This window comes from Cygnus atratus, chromosome 2 (genome assembly GCF_013377495.2).
Source record: "Cygnus atratus isolate AKBS03 ecotype Queensland, Australia chromosome 2, CAtr_DNAZoo_HiC_assembly, whole genome shotgun sequence".
NCBI classification, from domain to species: Eukaryota; Metazoa; Chordata; class Aves; order Anseriformes; family Anatidae; genus Cygnus; species Cygnus atratus.
The window spans coordinates 96,042,427-96,068,373 of NC_066363.1; the positions used below are offsets into that span (position 1 = coordinate 96,042,427).

Genomic DNA, 25,947 nt, shown 5'->3' on the forward strand with positions numbered 1-25,947 from the left:
GAGACGCTCCGCCGCACGGTGAGAGTGAGCGACGGCCCCCACCCACCCGCGCCACCTCACGGGGCCGCGCATGCCCCCGGCGACAGGTGGAGGCGGCGCAGCGCGCACGCGCCTCGCTCCCCTCGCCCCCCCCCCCCCCACTTCCCCTCCCGAGACGCCTGCGCGGCCGGCCTCGCGCACGCGCGCTCCGCGCCTGTCAGCGCGGCGCCCAGGGGCGGGGGCGGGCTGCGGAGGGGGGCGCCTGGCAGAGGCCGGTAACGGCTGCGAGGCGGCGGTTGGGGGGGGGGAGGGGCGGGCACTGAGGGGGCTGTGAGGGGTGTTTAGGGGTTGTTTGGGGTCTGTGCGTGAGGGGTGCTTGGGGAGTGCTTGGGGGGTCCTTGGGGGGTGTTTAGGGTCTGTAGGGTGCTTGGGGTGTGTGTTTAGGGGGTGCTCGGAGGAGTGTTTGGGGTGTTTTGGGGTGGGCTTGGGGGTATTTAGGGGGTATGTGGAGGTTGCTGGAGGTCGCTTGAGGTCTGTGCATGGGGGGTGTTTGGGAGTGTTTAGGGGTTGATTGAGGGGTGCTTGGAGGAATGTTTGGGGTGTGCTTGGGGGGTATTTAAGGGGAGGAGTTTGGGGCAGTGTGGGGAGGGGCTTGGTGTGTGCTTTTGGGGTGTTTGGGGGGGTCTACTTGGGGTCTGAGCATGAGGGGTGCTTCGGGGTGTTTAGGTTGGCGTGATTGGGGGTATGTGCATGGGGGACTTGGGGGATGCTTGGGGTGTGTGCTTGGGGTCTGTGCATAGGGGGGTGCTTGGGCAGTGCTAGGGGGGTGTTTAGGGGATGCTCAGGTGCTTAGAGGAATGTTTGGGGGCATTAGGGGGGTGTTTGGAGGTTGCTTGAGGTCTTTGTGTGCTTGGAGGGGTGTTTATGAGTTGATTAAAAGGTTCTTGGATGAATGTTTGGGGTGTGCTTGGGGGGTGCTTAGGGGTGTGTGTTTGGGGGGGCTTGGGGTGTGCTTGCTGCCGAAGCCTGTCCAAGACAACGCTGGGCTCTCTTTTGCTCGCTTGCTGCAGCGAGTCGCTCTGAAAGCACGCCTGGTTTGGGGTAACCGCCCCTGTGTGAAGCTGGCGTGGTTCCTCGAAGTTTGCTCTTCCTGTGGGCACGGTTGGTGGCTGGGCGGCAGCCTGTCCGCCTCAGCAAGTTGCTACAAAATCACGTGGGAGGTTTTGGGGTGCTGTAATTTTCTGCGTGAGGGCTGCTTGGTGTGCCTGGGCAGTGGCTGCGTGTGTTAAACCTATCATAACTCTGTTTTGTATATCCAGAGTTGTTAATAATGGTGGTAGTTCACCATAAAGCTGTCTACCGCAGTGTTGTTTTCTGTAGTAACTGTTTTAGTAAAGTAAAAAAAAAAAATGTAGTAACATCTTTTAGAATAACTATCTTTTTAATTATTGATAAGGTCATGATAGCGTGGGAATAAATAGAGCTAAACAAAAATGGGGTATTAATTCTAAGGTGTGAGTGGCAGGAAGAAATCCTGTGCCTTGAGATGTGAAGTAGGAAGACAAATAGCATTTGAGGTAAACAGGCTGTCGGTAGAGAAGTGATAGGTATGATTGCACAGCCGGGAAAGTAAAGTAGGTCATGAGTTCCCACTGCAGAAATAGTCCTGGAGTAAATACATGTGCATGCAATTGGTGAAGATATTAGAGATACAGACGTGAATGGAGGATCTGTTGAGATTAAGGGATGTACTTGCAGGCTGCCTTGAAAGTTAGGTACTTTAAAGGAATAATATGGACATGAAAGCGTACTCTCTGTGGTCACAACTTCAGAACCTGGAAGTGTTCTGTTTGATTCCAAGACTCGAGGTGTAACATCTTCCTTCGTATTTGGAAGGAATCGAGAATTCCAGATGCATTCCTTGGGGTTCTGTGGATGCCATGATCTTGCATCTTTGGTGGTTGGCATCCTTTTTGCCTTGCATTAGTATCTTGAGTGAACAGGTCTAGTTTGATAGCCAGCAGATTTTACCTTTTCAGCTTTTAAAGTCTGATAGTGGTTTGCATGCATGTCTTGACTTCACTAGAAATTCTACTGCAGGCATATTGCTGAAGTTTTTTCTCCAGTTAAGTTTGAAATGATCCATCAAGTGAAAGCGTATGTTCTAAAAATGTTACTTTTCTTTCCAGTGCTGTTAAATTATGAAGGCATTTTGAGATTCTAGTCAGCAATGGAGGAAACGGATAGGGAAGCAGTTGCGACAGCTGTTCAGAGGGTAGCAGGAATGCTTCAGCGTCCTGATCAGCTGGACAAAGTGGAGCAGTATCGCAGGAGGGAAGCTCGTAAGAAGGCTTCAGTAGAAGCTCGGCTCAAGGTATGAAGTTTGATAAATCTGAGTGTCCACTGTGCAGAAAGAGTGTTCCTTCTTTTTTTTTTTTTCCCTTTGCATTTTCATCCAGATAGTTTTAAATTATGGACTTCAACTTTTGCTCTGTGTGCAAAATGAAACGAAACCTTTGCATCCTAAAACTGCTTGCATTAGCAAGCATTTCAAATGTTCTTATGACCTATAACTTGTACGGGTTGTCCATAGGCAAGTCACCTTCTGCTGTGTAGCCTGTCAGCCAGTAAACCTTTGTTGTAATGATTGAATATTGAACTTGTAATAAAACCTAAGGATTGCCTCTGAAACAAGATCAGTGCTGAAAATATGTTTAGTCTCTGACTTTTATTTGGGTTTATGGCGGATAGCTTAATCTTGTAGATAGTGTGTGGCGATGTGAATGAAGGAGAAAAGGCTGAGTCCTTCCTGAAGGTCGGGGGGGGGAAAAAATCGGAGAACTTCTTGAATGTTTCTGCCTACAGCGCAGTCCTGAAAATAGCCTGTGTTCCTTCTTGGCATAATAGCAATAACTACGTTTACAGTAAAGAAAGAACAAACATGAAGTTCAATATAAGCAGTTAAATTCAGGGTGCCAGTAGGCTTTTTAGATGAAGAACAGCTTAAAAAATAATTGTAATTTATTCACCTAAAGATTATAAAATAAAAAAACTTTTTGAAAGGAACATGAGAGGAATTGAAGGCTTTCAGACTCTTCAGGCAAAGAGTGTATTCCAGTGAACAAGGGAGGGGGCAGGTAGATTGGACATTTTAAGGATTTGGTTTAAGTGAAAGCTTCTTGGTTCATTGTGTGTTAATGGGTCACTTAGGATATTCTTCATTTGTCTCTTGTGCAACTGGACCCGGTGACTTCTCCCTCACTTCACACGTGTATATGTGAGCACATACGTGCTCAGCAGTCATCTTAGACCACTGTATTCAATGATTGGAGTAGAGCCAAAAAAAAGGTGCTTTGGGAACATTTTTATTTTTTACCAGATCAAACTGGCTGGTGTACATTGCATCTAGTGTTATATTTCAGCATGAATTAGTGTATCTGAAAACCGTTTTGTTTCTTCATGCAAGTCTACATGAAGTAGAAAAGAGACTGTCGTGTTTCACAAGGATGAATCAGTTAGCAAATTACATGTGAATTTTTGTTTGGTTTTAGTATAGAAATACTCCTGATGACTTGGATTTTTCAGATTTAAGGCAGGAGGCATATAGTGAAATCCATTAATAATTGATCAATGGTACTGTGATCTATTTATAGCACATCAGCACAATCGTCACAGTAGATGACTGCATATAACTTTAAGTTCTGTAAATACCTCAATCCACTTTGTAGTCAGAAAGTTGCCTTGTAATTTTCCTTAGGTTGCTTTAACTTCAGTCGTCTACAGATGGTCAAAAATGCTCATTCCAGGTCTATGGAGGAAGCACTCCTGAAACAGGTGATGGCTGTGATGCAATGGATAGTACAGCAGTTTTGGCCCATAAGAATTACTGTAACAGGTGGAAATATGGGGAAGACGAAAAGATATGGTCATTAGGATCACTGTCTGTAGGAATTGCTGGCTTTTCAGGTTGGATCACTGTTGAAAAATCTAAGCTGCTTCGTCTATGCGAATGAACACCTGGTAAATCTTTTAGTATGAACATGGTGGTTCTTTCTGACTAGATATGTTTTCACCTTTGTCATAATTGTCTTCATGACAATTTTCTTCTTGATCATGAATAGCAATGATCGAGTTGATCCAGTTGGAAGAGTAGGAAGACAGGGTAGTAGCTGTGCCTCACTCTTAGAGGTGAAGCAGCTGAGGTCTGGAATGGTGTTCAGCACCAAAAGCCAGCATCTCCTCCAGTTGGTTATCCTGCTCCTGTCTCTCCATCGTCTTCCAGTTATTCACTTGTTTGCATTTTTAGATCCCCTCTCTGCGTTTCTTCTGACTTTGAAATTTGTACGACTAACCTGCTTTGTGTGAGGCCGATGTTGGTTAGTGAAGCAGTATTTTTAAATATTGATAGCAGAACTCTGACATGACGGATGGCTGAGGACCAGCTAGCACTGAGGGCTGGTCCTTCTGTGCTCTGCAGTCCAGATGTAAGCAAAGAGCTGCCTGGTCTCTATTGCAGATCATGAGAGATTAGGAGTGTTGACAGCCAACTTTGTTTTCACACTTGTTCAGTAAATGGGAAAGGTTAAGTTTTGGAGAGGTTAAGTATTTCTCACCCTGAAGAAATACTGGATATGTGCGCTAGGAGAGTTCGTAAGTCATGAGTTTTCCTGAGTATAAACATGCTTTTTGGTTCCTAGCTGCTGTGCAGCTATGAATTTGAACCATAGACCTCTAAGGAGACCAGGCAGCCAGGGTACCAGTTCTGTAAAAAAGTGGTCAGTCCAATAGAAGATGAATATGCATTCCAGGAAGCAAAGTCTGTATCCCTCACTCCCCATCACCCATCATCCCCAATATTAAGAGACAAACTGGGCATCTGGGTGGATGTCTGTTGTTAGAAATTACTTTGGCTGCTTGAGTTAGTGTCCAAGATTAGTGATGATTTCTGTTTAACATAATCAAATTTCTGCAGAAGTTAAATAGGTAAGAATTAGAACACTTGGAAGATTTGCCTCAGAATAAATTGAAAAGTTGAGTCAGAAGTACTGAATGTTTAATGGTCATGTATTTTTTAAGATATGGTCAGCCTCAGGAGATTGTGTCATCGTCCCTAGTTGTCTGAATACCACATAGTATTTCGGTAACCTAATTATCTCAGTTACTGTAGGGGAAATAATTGTTAATGCAGCAGTTCTTTAGACAGATAAAATAAAGATGCCTCACCACTGCTAAATTGTTCTAAGTTTGACAGAAAATACATTTTTATCAGGAAAATCTGCATATTGTATTTTGAAATTGTGGCTTAAGAATCACTGCATTTTTCTGGGACTTTGAGTACATTTAAAACACAATAAATGTTGCTCATAGTTACCAGGATTTCCTCCTTGGCTTCTACTATCAGACAAAAAATCCCATGACTGCTCAGGCTTTTTGACCTTAGAATTATGGCAAAAATACGTGCAGAGCTTAGCTAAACTGTCCGTACCGTGTTTCTTTTTACAAAGTTTCTTCCAAGTTCTTGAGATCAGCAACTGAGCATTCACCAATGTCCGGCTTTTGGCTTGTCTTTGAAGTCTGTTATTTCCAGTTTCATTTTCTATTTGCCTAATCTCATTTTAGTTGCATGTTTCTGAAAATAAGATGTGATCTGATTTCTTTTGCACAGATATGCTTTATAATACACCTTCTGTAATATGTCAGCACTGTGAAATGACATTCTGGACTAACAGCCCATTTGAAGAGTCATTATTTCAAGTGCTACCTGTCACAAGAGATACCCATGTCCAAAACCTCACTTTATGCTATAGTAATTGAGGAGTTGGCTTGTCAATCTGTTTGTTTTACACTGACGAAGCTTTATGCAGCTTGGTAGGGGTTTGGGGGTTTTTGTTTGTTTTGGCTGAATTATTTCTGATTTTTCTGCAGTTCTGTCACCACAGGCAGGAAGGGTTTTCTAGAACACTTGTTTAGTGAAGAATAATTTTTTTTAGAACCTTTTCAGTTGTAGGTCAAAAAATCGTAATTGCTTTAATAAAATGCTTTGTGAATCTGTGCGTGCAAAACATCCTGGGGAAAACTCTGCATCAGCTTTCTTCTGATATCCCCCTTTGAAATGAACTCATAAAGGAAACATGAAGAAACCTTATTCTCCCTTCCCATGTTCCTGATTTAAGATAGGTCATTGTCTTTGTAAGTCTATCTTCCTAAGTTCTTAAGCTCCTGTTGCAGCTTTGTAGGTAAAGCAGTTGTATCTAGCTCCTTAGAAACTTTTATTAAAAAAAAAAAAAGTATGTGCACACATTAACACAAAATTACATGTTTCTAATAAGCTGTAATATTGCCTTTCCAGTTGTTTTTTTCTGGAAAATGTTAGGTACTGATATCTAGATAAAAATTTCTGAGAAATGTTGAAAATACAGAACCTATAATATTTAGTGGTTAACGTAAGAGTTCTTCTTTGTCTTTTTGTTTACATTTAAGGCAGCAATCCAGTCGCAGTTAGATGGAGTCCGGACAGGTTTAAGTCAACTGCACAATGCACTGAATGACGTAAAGGACATTCAGCAGTCTTTGATAGATGTCAATAAAGACTGGAGACAGAGCATCAACACCATCGAAAACCTCAAGGACGTTAAGGATGCTGTAGTGCAACATAGTCAACTGGCAGCTGCTGTAGAGAATCTCAAAAACATCTTTTCAGGTAATCTAATGTTCTTTATATAATCTATCACATGATGAAAGCGTTTCAAAGTGGTACTAACAGCTGTAGGGTTATCAGGTAATGTGGGAAACTTTAAACCTAATTGGGAATGAAAAATTAAGGAAGCATCACCTTGATAGGTTCAGAAAAGTTACTTTTAACCATTTAATATATATCAAGTCAAAAAAGTTCCAGTCTGGCCTCTCATTATCAAACAGAAGTCACAAAGAAAATTTCTTGCTAGCAATCAGTAGCAGAAATAACATTTTTACTGTATAAGGTTGAACTAAGCAAGCAGCATGTTCAGAAAGAAAATTCAGAAAGATGTGAAATGTTGCCAGTGTTCTGGATACACACAGCAAGACTGTTGGGTAAAAATAGTCCCAAATGATTTTAGGAAGTGAATAGTTTTGCAAGCAACTGCAGAATGTCAAGTAGCAAGATCTTCAGTCAGAAGATTTCCTAGCAGTCTTGCTTACAAAACAGTTAACCTCAAGGATTCTCCATGAATGTTACAAGCCTACCTATGAGCTACCTGAAGTTCGGTTTCAACTGTGCACAGTCCTTGCTTCTGAATCAGGCAGTACAGTCACAGAAACCATATGATGCATAAGGAAACTACACATGGAAGGCAACGCTGCACAACTAGCAGACTTTGCAAAATTGAATAGGGTTGATGCGATACAATGGATACTATAAAGATAGATAAAGTGGGATTAGCTCTGTCGTTCCATGCAGCCTTTTTGGTGTACGTTCCATTCCATCATGAATTGGGGTGAATTCCTTGCCAGAGCTTTTCTGCTTGTAAGTTGTTTTAAGAATTTTACCACTGTAATGGGGGGTAAATCAGTCATACCCCATTGATTTTATAGGAAAAAATTAGTCTTTTCTCTCCTTCCGCCCCCGTTAGTAGTTTTTCGAAATGCACCTGTAAAGAACTGTTGTTTCCCATTCATACCAGGATGGTTTGTTTAGTCTCTCTACAAAGGTCATCTAACTGCTACGCTACAAAACTTGGATAGAGGGTGTAAAAGAAAGAAAAAGAGTTCTGTTTCTTCTTACATGAAACATCTAGCAAAGAACAAATTTTTGTATGCTCCAATACGAATTTCTGAAGGCAGTATTGTTTTATTTTACACTGAGTGCAACTGAGAAGACAAGCCTTTTCTTTTCTGGTATCCTGAGAGGCTTTGAGTGTAAATTGTTTCCCTCGAGGTTGTTACACGGTATAGTTGGTGATAACTTTGCTCTGAGTAAAACAAATGTTTTTTATTATAAATTTTTTCACCACAATTAGTGATTACTTGTAACCGTCTTAGTGAACCATTTTTTGATTGTCGATTTTTATTCCTGCAGGGATTTTCTTTTTTTTTTTTTCCACAGAATCCTAATCCTCTTCTGTATTATTCCTTAAATACTGAATATAGTAATAAAAAAATTTACAAATAATTTAGTAGTTTAGGTAATTATCCCTGTTCTTCCTTCATGCCTTAGGCAAGCAAAAACTGTCCTTCAAGAAGGACATAAAAGTCAATATTAATTGTATATATGTAGCCTCAGGTTCAATAGGGTAAGTGATTTAGATACGTTAAAAGCCTTTCATGTATAAGAAAGCTACTATCATAGAATCACAGAATGTTTTGGGTGGAAAGGGAGCTTAAAGATTATCTAATTCCAACCCCCCTACCATGGGCAGGGACACCTCCCACCAGACCAGGTTGCCCAAAGCCCCATCCAGCCTGGACTTGAGGACCTCCAGGGCTGGGGCATCCACAGCTTCTCTGGGCAGCCTGTGCCAGGGCCTCACCACCCTAATAGCACAGAATTTCTCCCTACCGTCTCTTAGCTTAAAGCTGTTACTTCTTGTTCTATTTCTATACTCCCTGACACAGAGTCCCTCCCCAGCTGTCCTTGCAGGCCCCCTTTAGGTGCTGGAAGGCCTCTATACGGTCTCCCAGGAGCCTTCTCTTCCCCAGGCTGAACAACCCCAATTCCCTCAGCCTGTCTTCATAGGAGAGGTGCTTCAGCTGCTTGATCATCGTTGTGGCCCTCCTCTGGATCTGTTCTAATGCCTCCATGTCCTTCTTGTGCTGGGGGCCCAAGTACCGCAATTTGGTTTGTGGTAGACTTTCGTGGATTTTTTTTAAAGGGGAGAAAGGGAGAGAAAGGGAATTATGTTCTGTTGTCAATGAACTTTGTTCAGCCACCGTTCAGAATGAAGCATTGTAGATAATATATGAAGATACATAGTGTTCGCTAGCAGTTTCTGAATATTTCAATATCGTTCCCTTTAAATTATTCCTTAACAAGTGGTGCATCTGTTTTCCAGTTTGTTTCCCAGTGCTTTTAATGTCTCACGTTTATTTTCTCATTTTGATTGTGTTACACTCTTTTTATCTTCTTCTCTTGCATTTGTTTCAGTTCCAGAGATAGTGAGGGAGACCCAAGATCTGATTGAGCGAGGGGAACTTCTGCAGGCGCATCGAAAACTGATGGATTTGGAGTGTTCTCGTGATAACCTGATGTACGAGCAGTATCGCATGGACAGCAAAAACACGCATGACATGAACCTCATCCACACATACTTTGGGGATATGCAGAAACTTTCCGAGGAGTTGGCCAAGCAACTGTGGATGGTGGTTCAGAGGTCTCTTGTCACAGTCCGTCGAGATCCAACCTTGCTTGTTTCTGTTGTTAGGATAATTGAAAGGGAGGAGAAAATTGACAGGCGTATGTTAGACCGGAAAAAACAAACTGGGTTTATACCTCCTGGCAGACCAAAGAAGTGGAAAGAAAAAATGTTCAACATTTTGGAAAGAACTGTGAGCACGCGAATTGAAGGCACGCAAGCAGATACTAGAGAATCTGACAAAATGTGGCTGGTGCGCCATCTAGAAATCATACGTAAATATGTCCTTGATGACCTGCTAGTGGCTAAAACCCTACTGGATCAGTGTTTTCCCCCACATTATGACATTTTCAAAAGATTGCTAAGCATGTACCATCAGGCTTTGTCTACCCGCATGCAAGAGCTTGCTGCAGAGGATCTGGAGGCAAATGAGATTGTTAGCCTTCTAACCTGGGTTTTAAATACTTACAAAAGGTAAGGTCCCATTTATCTTAACCCGTTAGCAAAAGTTGAGAGTAAGCATACAAAATACAGGCTGTGTACCAATAAATGTATGTCTATTAATGGAATAAAAGATAAAGAAGGTAAGAAGATAAAACCATTTAGGAAAAAAAAAAAAACAGAAAAATAATAGTAAGGAACTTGATGTGTTGATATTTGTTAATGCCTTTTGCTTTCTGGAAATTGCTCCTTCAAACTTCTGTGGATTTTCTAATGCATGGTCTTGAGTTGTTTCATAGACTTGAGGTTTTAATGCAGTTATAGACCTGCTTGAATCTAGTGACAGCCTAAAAAAGTGTTTGTGTGCCATTTTGGTGAAGTATTGGGAAGAACAGAGGAGGCTAGGAGTTCACGAATGTGAAGCAAAGCATTTGTTGTTGGCCACAGCCCCAGTAAAGTGGTGTGGTTATTAACTTTCTATTGTTCTCCTTTGCAGAGGTTGGGACTGTTTAAGTGTTGCTTCATGACAGTTAAATGGAAAGAATGTAGTAACTTCCTCCGGGTTTTGCCTGGGAACCATGTGCCAGTTTGTTTACTTAGAAGAGTTTCTGCCTGTAGGTTGTCTCCGGTGATACTGTTAAACTCTTGTTTTGTTTTGAGTGGTGTGATTTGTTGGGGATAACTTAAGCACTTGGTTTGTCTTACCATTTTCTAGGTAGAAACAGCTCAAATGGCAACTGTTTAATTCTTGCTGACGCGCAGTTACTAGGGCAACTGATTTATTTGGGAAAAAGTAATGCTAGCTTTTCTGTGCTTTATGACTGTAATCCTGTCCTTAATAGTTGGCGTTGACCCAGAGTCTGCAGCGTGTGTGTTTCTGCTGTCTTCAGTTGTTCCATCTCCCTATTTCAACACTTGGTAGGTTTAGGGTATGACACCACATAGCAAATAATTTGGAAATGATCCCATTCCACGGAATTTTTATAACCACCTTGAAGATGTTTTGTGTGTAGATCTTTGTGCTTTGCTCTGCACTGTGACGTTCTCCTGCGTTTCTTCCCTGCAGGGACCACTCCGGAGCATTCCTTAGCGCATGCCTATATACACGTGCAGGGTAAATGAGGGATGCAGCTATTGATAAGGATACAGCTACTGATAGGATAAAATAGCTAAGTCCATTGGCCTTTTCTTCATAGTTAATAGCAGGTCAGAGGAGTAACTCAACAATAAATGAAAAATAAGAAATATAGGACTTCCTCTGCCTAGGGAGGCATGGTCTGGGCAGAAATCCTGCTCCCAGGTTCTTCATTTATGGCCTGGGCTGACTGGTCTTGGTCTTAAAGTTACCCTTCTGCCCTTTCCCCAGAAAGTAGAGCAAATAACTTTGAGTTGTCTAACCCATTAGCAAAAACTCTTACTCCATGTATGCCTGAGTAGGAAGGACAACGATGTGGTTATTTACCAAGCAAATAAATCAAAAAGAGATCATTCCTGCAAAAGCAAGTGATGTGGCTCATAGCTCCTGATGGCAGAATCTGGGAAAGGAAGTAAAATAGAGGAGTAGGTATGGTACAGGGGATCTGAGGATGCCTTCTTCCCTAACACCTGTGATGGAAACTAAAGGAGATGCCTCAGGAAAAAATCAAGGGTTTGAGTTTCGCGCTTTTCTAATAGAAAAGCCCAAGAGGACGGGGCAGCCCAGTAATTGTGTTCCTTTAGAGTACAAGGGATTATTATAAAGACGATAACAATTAGCTCTCTTGTATGTCTGTAGTGGGTGGTGGAATCAGCTCAGGCCTGTGAGTGGGAAAGCTGAAGCACTCAAGCAGGACAGTTGCAGAGCTTACCACATCTCAGCTACGGACATCTCTTAACAGTGCATTAAACAAATCTCTTTAAGGATATGTTTATAATAAACTGTGAAGGAGAGTGGCCCATATGACTTCATGAAAACTTCTGTAACTTCTGTTTAACCTTCTTTTTCCTTGTATGACAAATAGAAAATCGCTGTTCCATTCCTTGTTTACTGCTATGGAACATCGTGTGGGGGGAAAATAGTTTTGTTCTTTCTAATCTTTCTCTACTTCTAATAAATGTAGTTGAACACTAGAGGGGACATACAAACTTGTATGTTACAACCGCATCTCAAAGCCAGCTGAGAAAATGTTGACCAATAAAGAGAAGCATGCAGGGTTTCTTCCATGTAACGAATTTGTAAGAAAACTATTCATAACTTCTCTTTACAATTTTTGTAAGGCAAGGATTTAAAATAATCATGTTCTACTTTACCAGAGCATGTCTCAGAAGCTGTTTTTAGAACCATATTCTGTTCGTAGCTAAGAAATAGCTGATCCTCCACGTGGAATAATAACCACTAATATTTGAGTGGGATGCAGTTTTATTGTGTTAGATGTATTTGTCTCTCATGTTTAAGTCAATGAAAGCCTTGGAAAAATACTCCAGTTACTAAATCTACACTGGCTTGGCATCAGGGCTCTATTCTGTGTTTTGGGAAGAATCTAAGTTGTGTTAAGATCCTGATGCCTGTATCCATAGTATGTCGTCAGGTGCTAATCAAGTGTTGATAAAACTGCTGAGAGTTCACCAGCATTGCTACAGACAGTGTCAGCAATCGTCCCCCTAGTGAACAGAAGGAATGGTGCTGTCTATCAGGATAGTGCCCCTGGGCTGAGTACCTTTTTAACAAGGGCAGGATTGGTGGCATGAAAGGCAGAATAGAAGTTTTCTCTCGTGTTAGTTTCCTGATAATCCAATTCTGGTTGAAAATTCTGGTTGAAATTTCAACTTAATTATAAACTTCTTGTTGATGGGGATTAACTCTTCCCTACAGTTAGAAGCCTCCTGACACTTCCAAGAGGGTGTCTGTCACTTCCTTCCCCCAGGTGCTTGGTTGTGACAATCAGGAAAGGAGTTTTGTATAGCAAGAATTCTGGTCTTTGGGGGCTGGAGGTGGGAGTCTGTGGTCTTTATTTTGTGTCTTCAGTTGATAAGCTTCGAGAAAAGCTCGATGTTCCTGTGGCCTTGTGAAGTAGGGATAATGATGGCACAATGAGGTTGGAAACACTTTCTCATATTGCATAATGTCATAACCAGATTCTCACTTTTCCCCCAAATGACTCTGGAGCAGGTTCCTTGTGTTCTTTCTGTGAAGAGCAGCAGAATGGAATTGAGCTTTCTGAGCAGCTTGAGCCCCTTCATGCCTTCAGGCTCTATTCCTACAGCGTCAGGACGATACTACTAATGTAAAGTGTGCAGTTGCACGAGCTTCTGTGGTTTCAAAGACAAGGGCATTTTTTCGTTTTGTTTTTAGTGGTTAGCTGTAGTAGGATTTTAGGACTTCAGTGTTCTTCGTGATGTGGAAGCACCACTGTGCTGACTCACTGCATATCCCCAGAGAACAATTTGAATTTGCAAACTAAACACTTCAGAGGGGAAAAAACTTTTTTTTCTTAATCACTGTTCTTTATAGTTGCCACTGCAAATGTAAGCTTTCTGGCTTCCTTCTGAAAAGCACACTAGAAATGGAATGTGAAAAGATGTTGTTATTGAATATATTTGCAACACTCCGAGTGTGGTTTTGCTTTGCTTTTTGTTTTTTGGTAGGTTTTTTTGAGCTCACAATATTGAGGGTTCTTGCTATTTTATGCTTTGGCATAACTTTTGATTTTAGTTATGCGAGCAATTCATTATACAATCTTATAATGTCCAGATGAAAAATATCACTGTATATTATTTCTATATAATCCTTGTTGAAATATTCCTGAGGGTTGCTCCAGTCTCTCCAATCCTATAAAAACAAGAATTCTCCTTTGCAAGTACAGTCAGTAGTGCTGTTACAATACTGTACCAATGATGTGCACTTTTGATTTAGTTTGTAAGATGTTTCCTCCTCTTACGTTAGGTATATCCTCTACCGATGCAAGCAGCATTGGCGTAGATTTTATTTGAATCCATTTTAGCTTTGATATGGATATAAGTAGTACAACAGAAAGTCTTCTGAGAAACTCTGCTCAGAATTTTTCATACTTAGAACTGGTCTTTTCCATTTCAAAATAGAGAATGTTTAAGTTGTCTGTCATCACCTCTGAAAATTCAGATATCCACTATTAGGAACCCGCAGATTGAACAAGTTGGCTTTTATTCAGTCTGAAGCAATCGCTTCTACGTAAAAGTAAGTTAAAAATATATGAAAGGGTTAAATATTTAAAATTTCTGTAGCGCTTTTTTTACTTCATATATGGTGGGCTAAAGCTTTTTTTTATATCCTATTTTTTTCTTTTATGTAGTTTTATTTACATTCCTTGTAAATATTCTTATTGGCATTATTAAGAAATGTATAGATACTGGAAAATTGTCCCTTACAGTGATCACACCAAAAAAGCTGTATAGTTTTAAATTTCATCTCACGTTTCCTTACTAATCTGCAATGTTGCGGTGTTTTTGTGTTCTGTTTTTAATCTCAGTACAGAGATGATGGGAAATTCAGAACTATCTCCTGAAGTGGACGTAAATTCTCTGAATCTTTTGATTTCACAAGATGTGGTAGATCAGCTTCTCAGCAAGTACATGTCAACACTTACTGTAAGTAATAGTTCAAAGGTACCTTCATATGGATGGACAGCTGTGCCTCTGTGCTTAACGAGCTGTTCTTGCATCAGAGAAAACTAGTATGATAAATGTGAACTTGATATCATTACTTTTATAAATTTTCATATACTGTGTACTATTTTATTTATAATCAGATGCCTTTATGGATGTAGATCATGACATTTCAAAGAATTATGCTTTACAGACCGTATTAACCGTATTTTATTAGAAAGGAAGGAACTGCAGTGTTAATACTTAGACGTGAATTCACAGTGCCAGTAGTTAAGGTATGACTAGACTTAAAAGCTGCTGAATGCTGCTTGGTCCCTGTAGTAACTATGCCAACATTTGACAGCGATGTGATCTTTTAAACGTAGTCAGGATTTTCATGGGGTATGTTTGGCAGCCTTTTTCCTTTCACGCCTGTCAACAGCACAATCAGAATTTCCTTTTGTGGATGCTGTTTAAAGTGCATCTCAAATATACAGGCACAGCATCTTGCTTGGGACAGGTGACACTGCATGTTGCTTGACAAACAAGTCACTGGAAATTGGTCAGCTACGTGGCAAAGGGATTGGTACGTGACTGTCAGACTTTTAAATGTGTATTTCTGTAATGATTCAGTGCTGATTGCCTCTGAGACTGGATATTGGGGTAGGTGGAACTTTGGACTGGCTTGTATTCTTGTATTGTTCAATGGAATTCCTCCTAAGCCTAGGAGCTCTGCCAAGAGGAGGGAGGTTTGCAGCTACTTGAATGTGGTAGCTACTAAAACACTTGCAGCAACAGCAACCATTTGGACTCGATACCCATCACATCTTGTTACTTGCTGCTGTGCCGCTTTGTCGCTATGGCTGCTATTCCAAATATTGTAGTGTTTTGTTTTTATTGTTGTGCGAGATTAAAGAATCTTTGCTCTTTCTTGGTTGCTTTGTTTAATGTAGTCTAACATCATCGGCTGGCTACGGAAAGCACTGGAGACAGATAAAAAAGATTGGGTAAAAGAAACTGAACCAGAAGCAGATCAAGATGGGTACTATCAGACTACGCTCCCAGCAATCGTTTTTCAGGTATAAGAGAACTTGGTTATTCTAGAAAAAAGCTACAGAAGTAGAACGTGGATTTGGGGTGGAGGCAGGGAGCAGAAAGCCAAACTGTTTGGAATGCCATTGTTTTTAAGTCTATTGAAGTACAGTTTTCTTTCCTGTAGAGTTGTTAGGTGGAGGGCTTTTTCTTTTGAAGTGTTTGTCTTTTTCATTTAAATACTTAGAGGCTTAGTTCTTTTTTTAGTCTAAAATAGGAACCTATTTTGCCCAGCCTATTGATACTTGTGTTCGGTTAACTGTTTTTATTTAGCTCCCTTCGTGCAAATTTGTAATAGAAATATTTCACATGGTAGATTTCTAAGTTATTGGAATATCACTTGTTAATATGGCATTGAGATAGTTTAGCATGTATTTGTTCCTATAAATTATTAGTTGTACAAACACCTTAATACTGAAAAGATAAGTTCTGTTAAAGATTAAAAACGCTGCTGTTTAAACACTACTTCAGTTAACGTTAATGCCTGTCCAAATCGTTAGTGCTCTTCAAAACAGAAAAGATAACACTAGTTCTAAGACCTTAAAATCTCACACAAAACAAAACTGCACCGCTCTGGTGGGAACGTTTTTAAACTGATCTTTATCAACCAGAAAAATATCAGCTGTTTATGCTCATTTCCTAGTTTCTGATTACAAATATTACATTAGTCACCTTCAATGAAATAAAGATGAGCTCTTCTTGCATTTGTTTCCCGAGGAATATACTTCTTGTTTCTAGACTTGGATTTTTGCCACGTTCTTTCACATTTATATTAGCACCAATGTTGACATCATGTAATCTTTTTCAGAAAGTGTGTGATGTCAAAGAAAACTGGTGGCTGATGTTACATACCAGTGCTGTCAAGGGGTGCAATGTTGAGATTTATCTAATTGTGAATCTTTCAAATTTATCTCAAGGCCAGGTTGGATGGGGTTTTGAGCAACCTGCTCTAGTGGGAGGTGTCCCTGCCCATGGCAGGGTGGTTGGAACTGGAGGTCTTTGGGGTCTCTTCCAACCCAAACCGTTCTGTGACTGTGTGATTTCAGCATAAAGGCAACTCATATTTTTACCTGGCTTTGTACCCTTTCTTGCCAGTACCCTTATCTCAAATGCAGTCACCTATATCTTATGCCTAGTTGTTTAGTAAAGCTTAGGGATCTCTTCTGCTTGATTAATACAGACTTAGTAGTTTCATATATAGGGGAAAGTAATGGAGGTGCAGTTACAAGGTTAGTTATTACTAGCTGCAGGAGCTGACCCAAGAACTCTGATCCAGTATAAAACCAAATTCCTACTGAACTAGAAATATTAAGCACATCCTTTTTTTCTTTTCTGAAAAAAGAATGCATCTGTTTTCAGTATCAGAACAAACTGTAGCATACGCTAATGTTTGTCAAGATTTTATTAATTACATTGATGGAAGGATATTGTTTTAGTCAGCAGCAGTAGTTGCCTGGGCTTGGTTTTTTATTTAAAAAATAAAAAAGCATATGTAGAGTTGGTGATAGTGACTCTGCTGTCTTTTATTTACCACTGAGAGGCCTGTGTTGACAACTAGACTTCTTTTTTTATGTGTAGATGTTTGAGCAGAATCTTCAGGTAGCTGCACAAATAAGCGAAGATTTGAAAACAAAGGTACTCCTTTTATGTCTTCAACAAATGAATTCATTTCTAACCAGGTAAAATTATTTTTAAAATATAAGTACTTTATTCTGCTTCTTTGCTCTTTGGTTTTCCTGTGGATGTTTCTTCATTTCTTTCTCTTTACATGCCAGCCAAGCTTTTCTTTCTTCTGCTTTCTTTTTTTCTTTGTTTTGCATTCTTCCTTCTTTCCCCAAAGAACTTATTTTGTGCTGATGACTGAAACTTTCAGTTCCTCTTTGCAAATGGCTCTAATTTTTGGAGTCACTTCCTCTTTTTGTATTTCAATTCGGTAATCCTCTCTTGTAACGAAGAGAGAAAATCCCTCCTTGGTTGTATTCCACCTGGAACAGAGGCACCAAACATCATGTGAGCATCCTGTGCCAGTGCCTCGCCACCCTCATAGCAAAGAATTTCCTCCTTATATGTAGTCTAAACCTACCCTCTTTTAGTTTAAAGCCATCCCCCCTTGTCCTATCACCAAGTCCCTGACACAGAGTCCTTCCCCAGCTTTCCTGCAGGCCCCCTTCAGGTACTGGAAGGCCGCTATAAGGTCTCCCCGGAGCCTTCTCTTCTCTAGGCTGAACAACCCCAACTCTCTCAGCCTGTCTTCATAGGAGGGGTGCTCCAGCCCTTGATCATCTTTGTGGCCCTCCTCTGGACTTGTTCTAATACGTCCATGTCCTTTTTGTTCTTGGGACCCCAGAGCTGAACGCAGGACTCCAGGGGTGTCCTGGGGTCTCAGGAGAGCAGAGCAGAGGAGGAGAATCACCTCCCTCAACCTGCTGGCCACGCTTCTTTTGATGCAGCCCAGGATACGGTTGGCTTTGTGGGCTGCAAGCACACATTGCCAGTTCATGTTGAGCTTCTCATCAACCAACTCCCCCAGGTCCTTCTCCTCAGGGCCTGCTCTCAATCCATTCTCCACCTAGCCTATACTTGTGCTTGGGATCGCTCCTACCCAGGTACAGGACCTTGCACTTGACCTTGCTGAACCTCTTGAGGTTCTCTCTCAGGCATGTGCAGGTCCCTCTGGATGCCATCCCTTCCCTCCAGCATATCGACTGCACCACACAGCTTGATGTCATCGGCAAACTTGCTGAGGATGCACTCGATCCCACTGTCCATGTCACCAACAAAGATGTTAAGTAGTGCTGGTCCCAGTACTGACCCCTGAGGAACACCACTCGTCACTGATCTCCACCTGGACACTGAGCCATTGACAGCAACTCTTGGAGTGTGACCGTCCAGCCAATTCCTTACCCACTCAGTGGTCCATTTGTCAAATCCATGTCTCACCAATTTAGAGATGTGGATATCCTGGGGACAGTGTCAAATGCTTTGCACAAGTCCAGGTAGATGACATCAGTTGCTCTTCCCCTGTCCACCAATGCTGTGATCCCATCGTAGAAGGCCACCATGTCAGGCATGATCTGCCCTTAGTGAAGGTATGTTGGCTGTCACCAATCACCCCCTTATAAAATACTTCTAATTACCTGTCAGGCTCTTATGGTCCTACCGTGTGTACTTAGTTATTATAGATTTCTGTGTTTTATGACATTCCTTGTATATGTTGCAGGTACAAAGATGAAGCACAGTTATATAAAGAAGAACATCTTAAAAATCGGCAGTATCCACAATGCTATGTTCAATACATGATTGCAGTCATCAACAATTGTCAAACTTTTAAGTAAGTCTGCGTTTTCTTGCTGTATTGTGGAAAAATAAATATTGATATTTAATTTGAAATACTACATGTCCCCAGGACTTTCTCTTATTCTATATACAAAAAGGGTTTCAGTTAAAATAGTTCAGCTGACTAAATAAAACCAATAGGTTTAAATATGTTTTAGGAAGCAGATGCTGTATACTTTTGTTGGCAAGGCAAACTGTTACCCCTCACCTGTGAAAATCCACTCAGCTTTCAGAATTTCAGAAATCCATTTCAATTTGTCTGGGACCTGCCTTCTTATCTTACGTTTATTCTCTCACAGTTCACCTTCAAGCAGTGTGATCAAGGTGGACTTAAATGGAGGAAACTAGGGGTATAGTTTGCTTTATTCAGAATATTACAACAGGAGAAAGAAATCCTCATTGCTCATGTTTCAAAAACAAGAAAAATCTTTAATAGGTTTCAGATTTCAGCAATCCAATCTCATGTTCATCTTTCTCTGCTGCCATTCTGAAGTCTACTATCAGCAGTAGGGTTTTTTAAGCAACATACAAGAAGTTTAGTGTGATCACTGGAAAATCATACTGAAGCTGACTAAGGCTTCCAAAGCAAGCAGCAAACATTACTTTTCCTTGCAAAAATAAGACTAGTATGTCTATTTCTGTGCATGTACTCAGAAAATTTAGTAGCAATGCAGTTGTGCATCTTCTTCAGTGGATGATGAAAGGCCTTGTTATTTGTCACAGAGAATCTATTATCAGTCTGAAAAGGAAATACTTGAAAGTTGAACTGGAGGACACATTGTCAAGCAGTCATGCAAGCATGGATGCGATTTTAGACATCATTGCCAAAGAAGGATGCTCTAGCCTGCTAGATGAAGTCTTCATGGATTTAGAGGTTGGAACTTTTTTCCTCAAAAATAAATAAATCAACAACAAAACAAACAAAAAAAGCAGTGACAAGAACAAAGAGCGTTACTTTATAGGGAAAATAATTCAGGAATGAACTAGTTTTGAAGCCTCTTGATTGCTAAACATATTTTATGTGGTTGGTGTGCTAGCAGAATGCCAAGAAACTTTGGTAATACTACATTTTTTTGTTTTGAGTATAGAAGACTGAAAGGTGTTTTAGTTACATTTCATAAGATGATTTCAGACAGGTGTTTAGTAATAGTGAATATTTTTTAGTAGAGTGTACTTAGAGTAATACTTACATAGCTGTGTTTTACGAATTATTTGGGAAACTTCTGATAATAAATTATCTTTGTATGGGTTCAATAAGGAAAAGAATTAAGATTGTTTAATTGACTGTAAAGGTTGACGATTTCTGACTGATAAATTTTCCTGTTTGGGAATTCTGGTGGCTTATACAGAATCCCACAGGAAAAAAAAAAAGCTTTTTATAGTTAAAAAAAAAAAAAAAAGTTGGGAGTATGGGGAGGAACCTTTATTTCATTTTTAACTATGTAAATTGATTATGAGGAGACACTCTATTCCAATGACCATTCTTTGAAATTATTTAACCTCAGTCTTCATGTCACTATTAGCATTTATACAGTGCTTTAATACACAAAGGATTTTTCCACTGGGGATAACAAAGCAAGATAGGTACGTAGATGTTGAGAATACTGGAATTACATTTGTGCAGTTCTGGGAAAGGTTTAAGGCATGTGGGCCACCAGGTTTGGTACAGACACAAGAAATTTGTGGCACCATCAGAGAGGAACAACTGACTAGCCAGTAGTAGTTCAATAGAACAAGCACGAAATTTCACTATTGCAACAATTTAAGGGTGCCTCATTTAAAATCAGAGTCGTCAGCTCTTAAGCCAGTTTTGTTCTTGCACCTTATAATATTTTATTCAGCATAGACATTTAAAAAGAGAACTTCCTAAAGGATTTTGGAAAACTCATGAAACATGCTGAGGTTAGTGCTCTTGGTTTCCATACCCAACTGGTGTTATGCTGGGGTAGCACACTCTATGGCAGCTATCATTTTGACAACCTTATCGCATCATTTTTCTACACTGTTTCTTCCTGCTGAAGGAATGATAATTCAAAAATACGTAACACTTAAAATTGTCTCCTACGTTTTTTTAAATTGCACTGATGTGATTAAAAGTGTCAAAAATCTGTTCTCATCAATTATAATTGTTATTTTCTCAGACCCATCTCAATGAGCTGATGACAAAGAAGTGGTTGATGGGGTCTAATGCTGTCGGAACTATTTGTGTCACTGTAGAGGATTATTTCAATGATTTTGCAAAAATAAAAAAGCCTTATAAAAAGGTAGGTGCAGAATATTCTATGGTACTTTGCTAGTATACTCTGAATATCCTGTTGGTTTTTAATTTATGATCACTGTATGGAATATAGAATTGGAACAAATGGGAATTATGAATTGATTCATCACTGGAAAAAATACTGTTCATTATCATATTGCAGAAGTCTGAATCTAGCATTGTTCATCTATTTCATTCAGTCACATAATGTTTTCAGAGAGAGATCAGAGTTACAGGATTTAGTCCAGAAAATTCATTGGTGTATTATTAGATTGTATTCTTACCAGCTTGTATTTTTCTAGCTCATGTCAGATGTCTGTAGACAGATAAAAATTAACTGTTCAGAAACTAGCTTTGCTGGCCTGTAATTATTTTTTATAACTGCACAGTCTGTAATTTCTAGTTTTAATATGTGCAATAAGGCAGAGCTAAATTGGCAACATACATTTTAACAAATGCATAACATGTTTAAAATGCTGTTACTTCAGCATAATGTCCTAGGTTAGTTTTTTAACTTTTTTTTTTTCTGTGGCTTGTCAAGGGATCTGTGGATTTTTCTACTATCCTTGTTATCCTTTTTTCTTTTAGTGTTATTCTACTTAGTTTAATTAGAATAATATTTATTAAGTAAACTTGTACGCAGTTAAGATAGCATGTCTTAAATGATTCCCAAAGATTTAGGAAATATTTGAAGTTAGCAAGATCAGAATTTACATTAAGTCTTTGAAGAAACTCTTAGGAGTGCTTTTAAGATAGTCGCAAAATGGAGCCATGGAAGAGTTTCCTTTTCCAGGACTGTTTTGTTGCTGTGAGGTAATAGTGCTTGACATGGGTTTCTTCAGTCCTTAATACCAATATCAGAGATCATGTGTTTTCATCACGTAGCATTTATTGGCACCTTATGAGAAGAAAACGACAAACATCTTTTAGCATTTATCACACCTGCTATTCCATTGTATCTCAAGCACAAAGAAGTTTCCCATACAAGACACCATATATTCTAGCACTGGATGGGGCATGCTTGTATTCCCCCGGCATTGGGTAGCCTTTTATTCTGGTTTTAAAATATTATTGGTTAATCATGTTCTGAAAATACAGTTTTTAAAAGCCATGCAAACAGAGCACCTGAGAAGAGAGTATAGCCCAGTGGGTAACATAGCCTTTTGTAACAGGGAAGATCTGGATTTTATGTTCATTCTGCTTTGCTGTGCTCATCATGTGGAAAGAGGATGCCTTATCACACTGTTGCCCTATCACACTTCTTGAGTGTTGGTTTTTTTGTGTTGTAATAGAGCTGTTCTTCACTTTTTCAGTGGAATGGTGCACATACATGTTAGTCTTCCACGGTATATTCTGTGGTGTTAATTTTCCTCTGTATAATTAGCATAATTTCCACAAATACAAGAGAAGTCGTCCCTGTACAACCAGTAAACTTGAGTAAGGTGCATATTTGTGGTATTTTTGCATGGTTTTGAGTTTAGGACTTGAAATCACACTTTCTATGTCCTGGGTGAGGCCGTGGTTTCCAATACTAAGTAGTCTGTTGTTGCCTTTTGTTTTTTCCTTTCTGAAACTTTTCTCCAAAGTGTTGACTACAACTGAAAGCAGATATTGATTGAATCTAAAGCACGTTATATACTAATAAAAATATGATTTAAAAGTTTGTGACTACCTGCTGTGCGGGCTTCTTCTTAATAAGTAACTTTTCCCACTATTATTAGTTTTTTTTGTTTGTTTCTGTTTTTTTAAAAAGTGGGATTTAAGCACTCAGTTTACAGTTGATGAAAAGCTGATAGTGTTTTGGCTTTTTTTTGGTTTATTTCCGGGCCTCCGCATCAGCCTTACACCAGTAATGGATGCTTCTCTTAGTCATCAGTAGAGCGATTTGCTATAAAAAGACAAGTTGAGAACAGCAAAGCAATTAAAGGAAGATCTGAGAAAGTGATTGGTATGGCCTGCGGATTCTATGAGTCCACCCTCTCCCGACTTCTTAGCAGACTTGACTCCAGAGTACAGGTAGCATAGGTCAGATAGGCAATGCTTTATGCAGTGTATTGGAGTTCTCTAGCAAAAGCCTCTGTGATGGCAGCTCATTCCTTGACAAAAAGCTTTGCTGCAAGGCCAAGCACAGATCTGTTTTATGACTGGTCATCCAGTCATTTCACATATGTTCCTCTATCTTTGGATATGCCCATGCTCCTCTAAAATAATTCAGATACCTTGGTTTTATTTTTTTCTTTCTGTTAATTGGCACATCCTTCTCAATCAAGGAGGACAGATTTTCACTTGTTAGCATCGTGAAAATCTAAAGACATTCAAAGTGTATAGTATTAGCAAAAACTGTAGACTGGTGATAAAGTACAAATACGTGTTTCAAAGCCTAATCATTGCTTAAAAACAAACAAACAAAAAAAAAAACAGGTATGTTTGCAGGTATTACTTGCGTCAACCACCACCTTTTTCTTTCAGACAATGACTGTTGAGGCCCATCGAAGAGTGGTTGTGGAATACATCAGAGCAATCATGTTAAAACGTATATCTTTCAAGAATGCAGAAGAGAGAAAAGAGGGTGCAGAAAAAATGATCAAAGAAGCAGAACAGTTCAGATTTCTGTTTAAGAAGCTTGCAGCTGTAAGTATTTGCTTTGAGTAACGCTGTTAACCTGATGATTTAAAGCACAGGCATTTAGTGCTTGGGGAAAACAGCTGAAGTTAGATCTCCATCTGTCTAACATGGGTGACTAGTGAATACCAAGAGTGCCAGTTGAGGGCATGGACAGAATTTCTGAACAAACACGGGGCTGCTGCTAAAGTTCCTGAGCACCAGTTTCGATTTTGGTGTGTTTAAACAGCTCTTGGCAGCTGCAATATCTGAATGGCCTCACAGAGGCGGGTACCCTGAATTCTGAGTAATTGAAAGAACGAAGCAGTTGTCTGGTAAGAAAATAGAAAAAACAAGGTCCAATTCTGTCTGGAGGAAAGGCAGATACTACATCAAACAGATAATTATTAATTACCTAAGCAGCATGCAGTGTGTTTTGTTTAGAATCAACAAGAAAAGTATGTTGACCCCATCTAAAGGACAGGAGAAATAGAAAAGGGCAAAAACAGGGATTGAGAAACAACTTAAAAGATATGCCTAAAATTAATACTGAATCTTAACTACAGAAGGAGTGGGAATCTGGAGGAAACCCCTTAGGGCCAACAGATGATCAAAACGTAGGAAAAATGCAGAGAAGGATAACGCCTAAAAAACTAGGGGGCTTTTTTTTTTTTTTTTTACTGATATTTTGGGGGTAGATCTCTGGACAAGGAAGAACAGTGAAATAGAAGAGGCTAAATGTGATGATTTGTAAATACTTTGTTTTCTTAATGCCTGAAAATTCAGCTGTTTAGAGAAATGAACATCATTGACAGACAAAATAATAATGATTGTTTATAGATATTGGGGGGTTGGTTTTGTTTTAGTTATTTTGTTGTTTGTTAATTTTCATCTTGTAGGGATCTGGAGAGGACACTGAAGGACTTTGTGATATCATTGAAGCTATTGCAGAGGTTATCAAACTAACTGATCCTTCACTGCTCTATTTGGAAGTTTCAACTTTAGTCAGTAAATACCCAGATATCAGGTAATTCTCTTTGCCTTCAAAATCAAAAATAGATGGATAATGTCATAGTTTCTTTGTAGCCTTGGGATAAGTTTAAAACAATGTATAATGTGTTATTCATATTTTAGAATATAGCCACTTTTTAAAATTCTAATAGAGAACGTACATGTCTCGGACTAGGAGGTACATGTATTTAAGTACTCATTGGGACAGCAAAGAAATAATGAGAATACTTCCATTCTGTGTTTTGTGAGGATAAAATGCATCTTAGAGTCCTAAGAGCAGCCGAAATATTGCTTTATTGAGCTGGAAAAGCCAGTTGTTGGTGACTAAAAATCTAATCAAGTATTAGAAGTCTTCACTGAAACTGCTTGAAAGGATTGTGAACTGTGATATTTGTGACAAAATCTTACTTCTGCAAAAGCTAATGCCATCTTTCATCTTTTTTTCTTTGTCAGGGATGACCATATTGCAGCCTTGCTGACAGTGAGGGGAGATGCCAGCAGAGATATGAAGCAGACTATCATTGAGACTTTGGATCAAGGTCCAAGCCAACCCAATCCAAACTATGTGCCAATTTTTAAAGAAATTACAGTTCCTACTCTCACTGTGCCAAAACTTCTTAAGTAATTGACAGCTCTGTTTAGGTGTCATTACAGGTCTGGGATCAACGGGTTTGAAATATTTGAGGGCAAATGTAGTAGTGCTTTTTTGAGTACAGTTCAGTCCACACTGATACTTGCTGGGTATCTTTCTTTCTAAAGACTTGGATGTGGGGAGGTAGTCTTCTCTCAGAAATCTGATTATAAAGGTTATGTTACTGTTTGCAGAATGCAGCTTCTATTGACCAGAGGGTTCTTTACTGACTCATTTGTTTCAGCAGTTTTTGTTGTTAGCAAGTACATTTTTCTTGTGAAGTATGTTTGCAATGCCATATAAAGATACCGCGTTAGTGCTGGATATCCCAACATACCTTGCTTACAGCACCTAAGCTCACCCTTGGAACTATCTTTATATGGCACTGCCTTGGTTGTATATTAACTTCCTCAATTTCCTTTCGTGTTATACTTTGTATATGTACTTACTTTGGTGTAAAATAGTTTATTGCAGAAAGCTTAATTATGAAATCAGTTCCCTGACAAAAGGACTGAAGAGTTTGCTTATAGGGTGAATAAACAAATAGCTACAAAGGACACTTGAGGTACAAAAACTTTCGTCATTGATTCACTAAAACTCTCACATACAGCACCCCCTTTCAATAAAATATTGAACCATCGCTCCCTTCAGCTCTGTGTTCATTACATCTG

The 25,947-nt window shown here is 39.7% G+C and overlaps 1 protein-coding gene across 2 annotated transcripts; it reads left to right on the forward strand.

Moving 5' to 3' along the window:
* Positions 1-139: 139 nt before the first annotated feature.
* EXOC3 (exocyst complex component 3) lies at positions 140-25,916 on the forward strand. 2 transcript variants are annotated; one of them, XM_035550464.2, is made up of 13 exons: positions 140-254; positions 2,169-2,353; positions 6,460-6,679; positions 9,101-9,782; positions 14,234-14,351; positions 15,302-15,427; positions 17,019-17,119; positions 18,661-18,771; positions 19,500-19,650; positions 20,918-21,040; positions 23,503-23,664; positions 24,534-24,661; positions 25,099-25,916. In XM_035550464.2, exons 2-13 carry the CDS (start codon positions 2,210-2,212, stop codon positions 25,268-25,270), a joined length of 2,238 nt encoding a protein of 745 aa, XP_035406357.1. In that variant the 5' UTR covers positions 140-254; positions 2,169-2,209; the 3' UTR covers positions 25,271-25,916. The 2 variants fall into 2 exon arrangements, with proteins under 2 accessions (XP_035406357.1, XP_050564446.1); XM_050708489.1 differs by having other exon boundaries at positions 235-250.
* Positions 25,917-25,947: the final 31 nt, after the last annotated feature.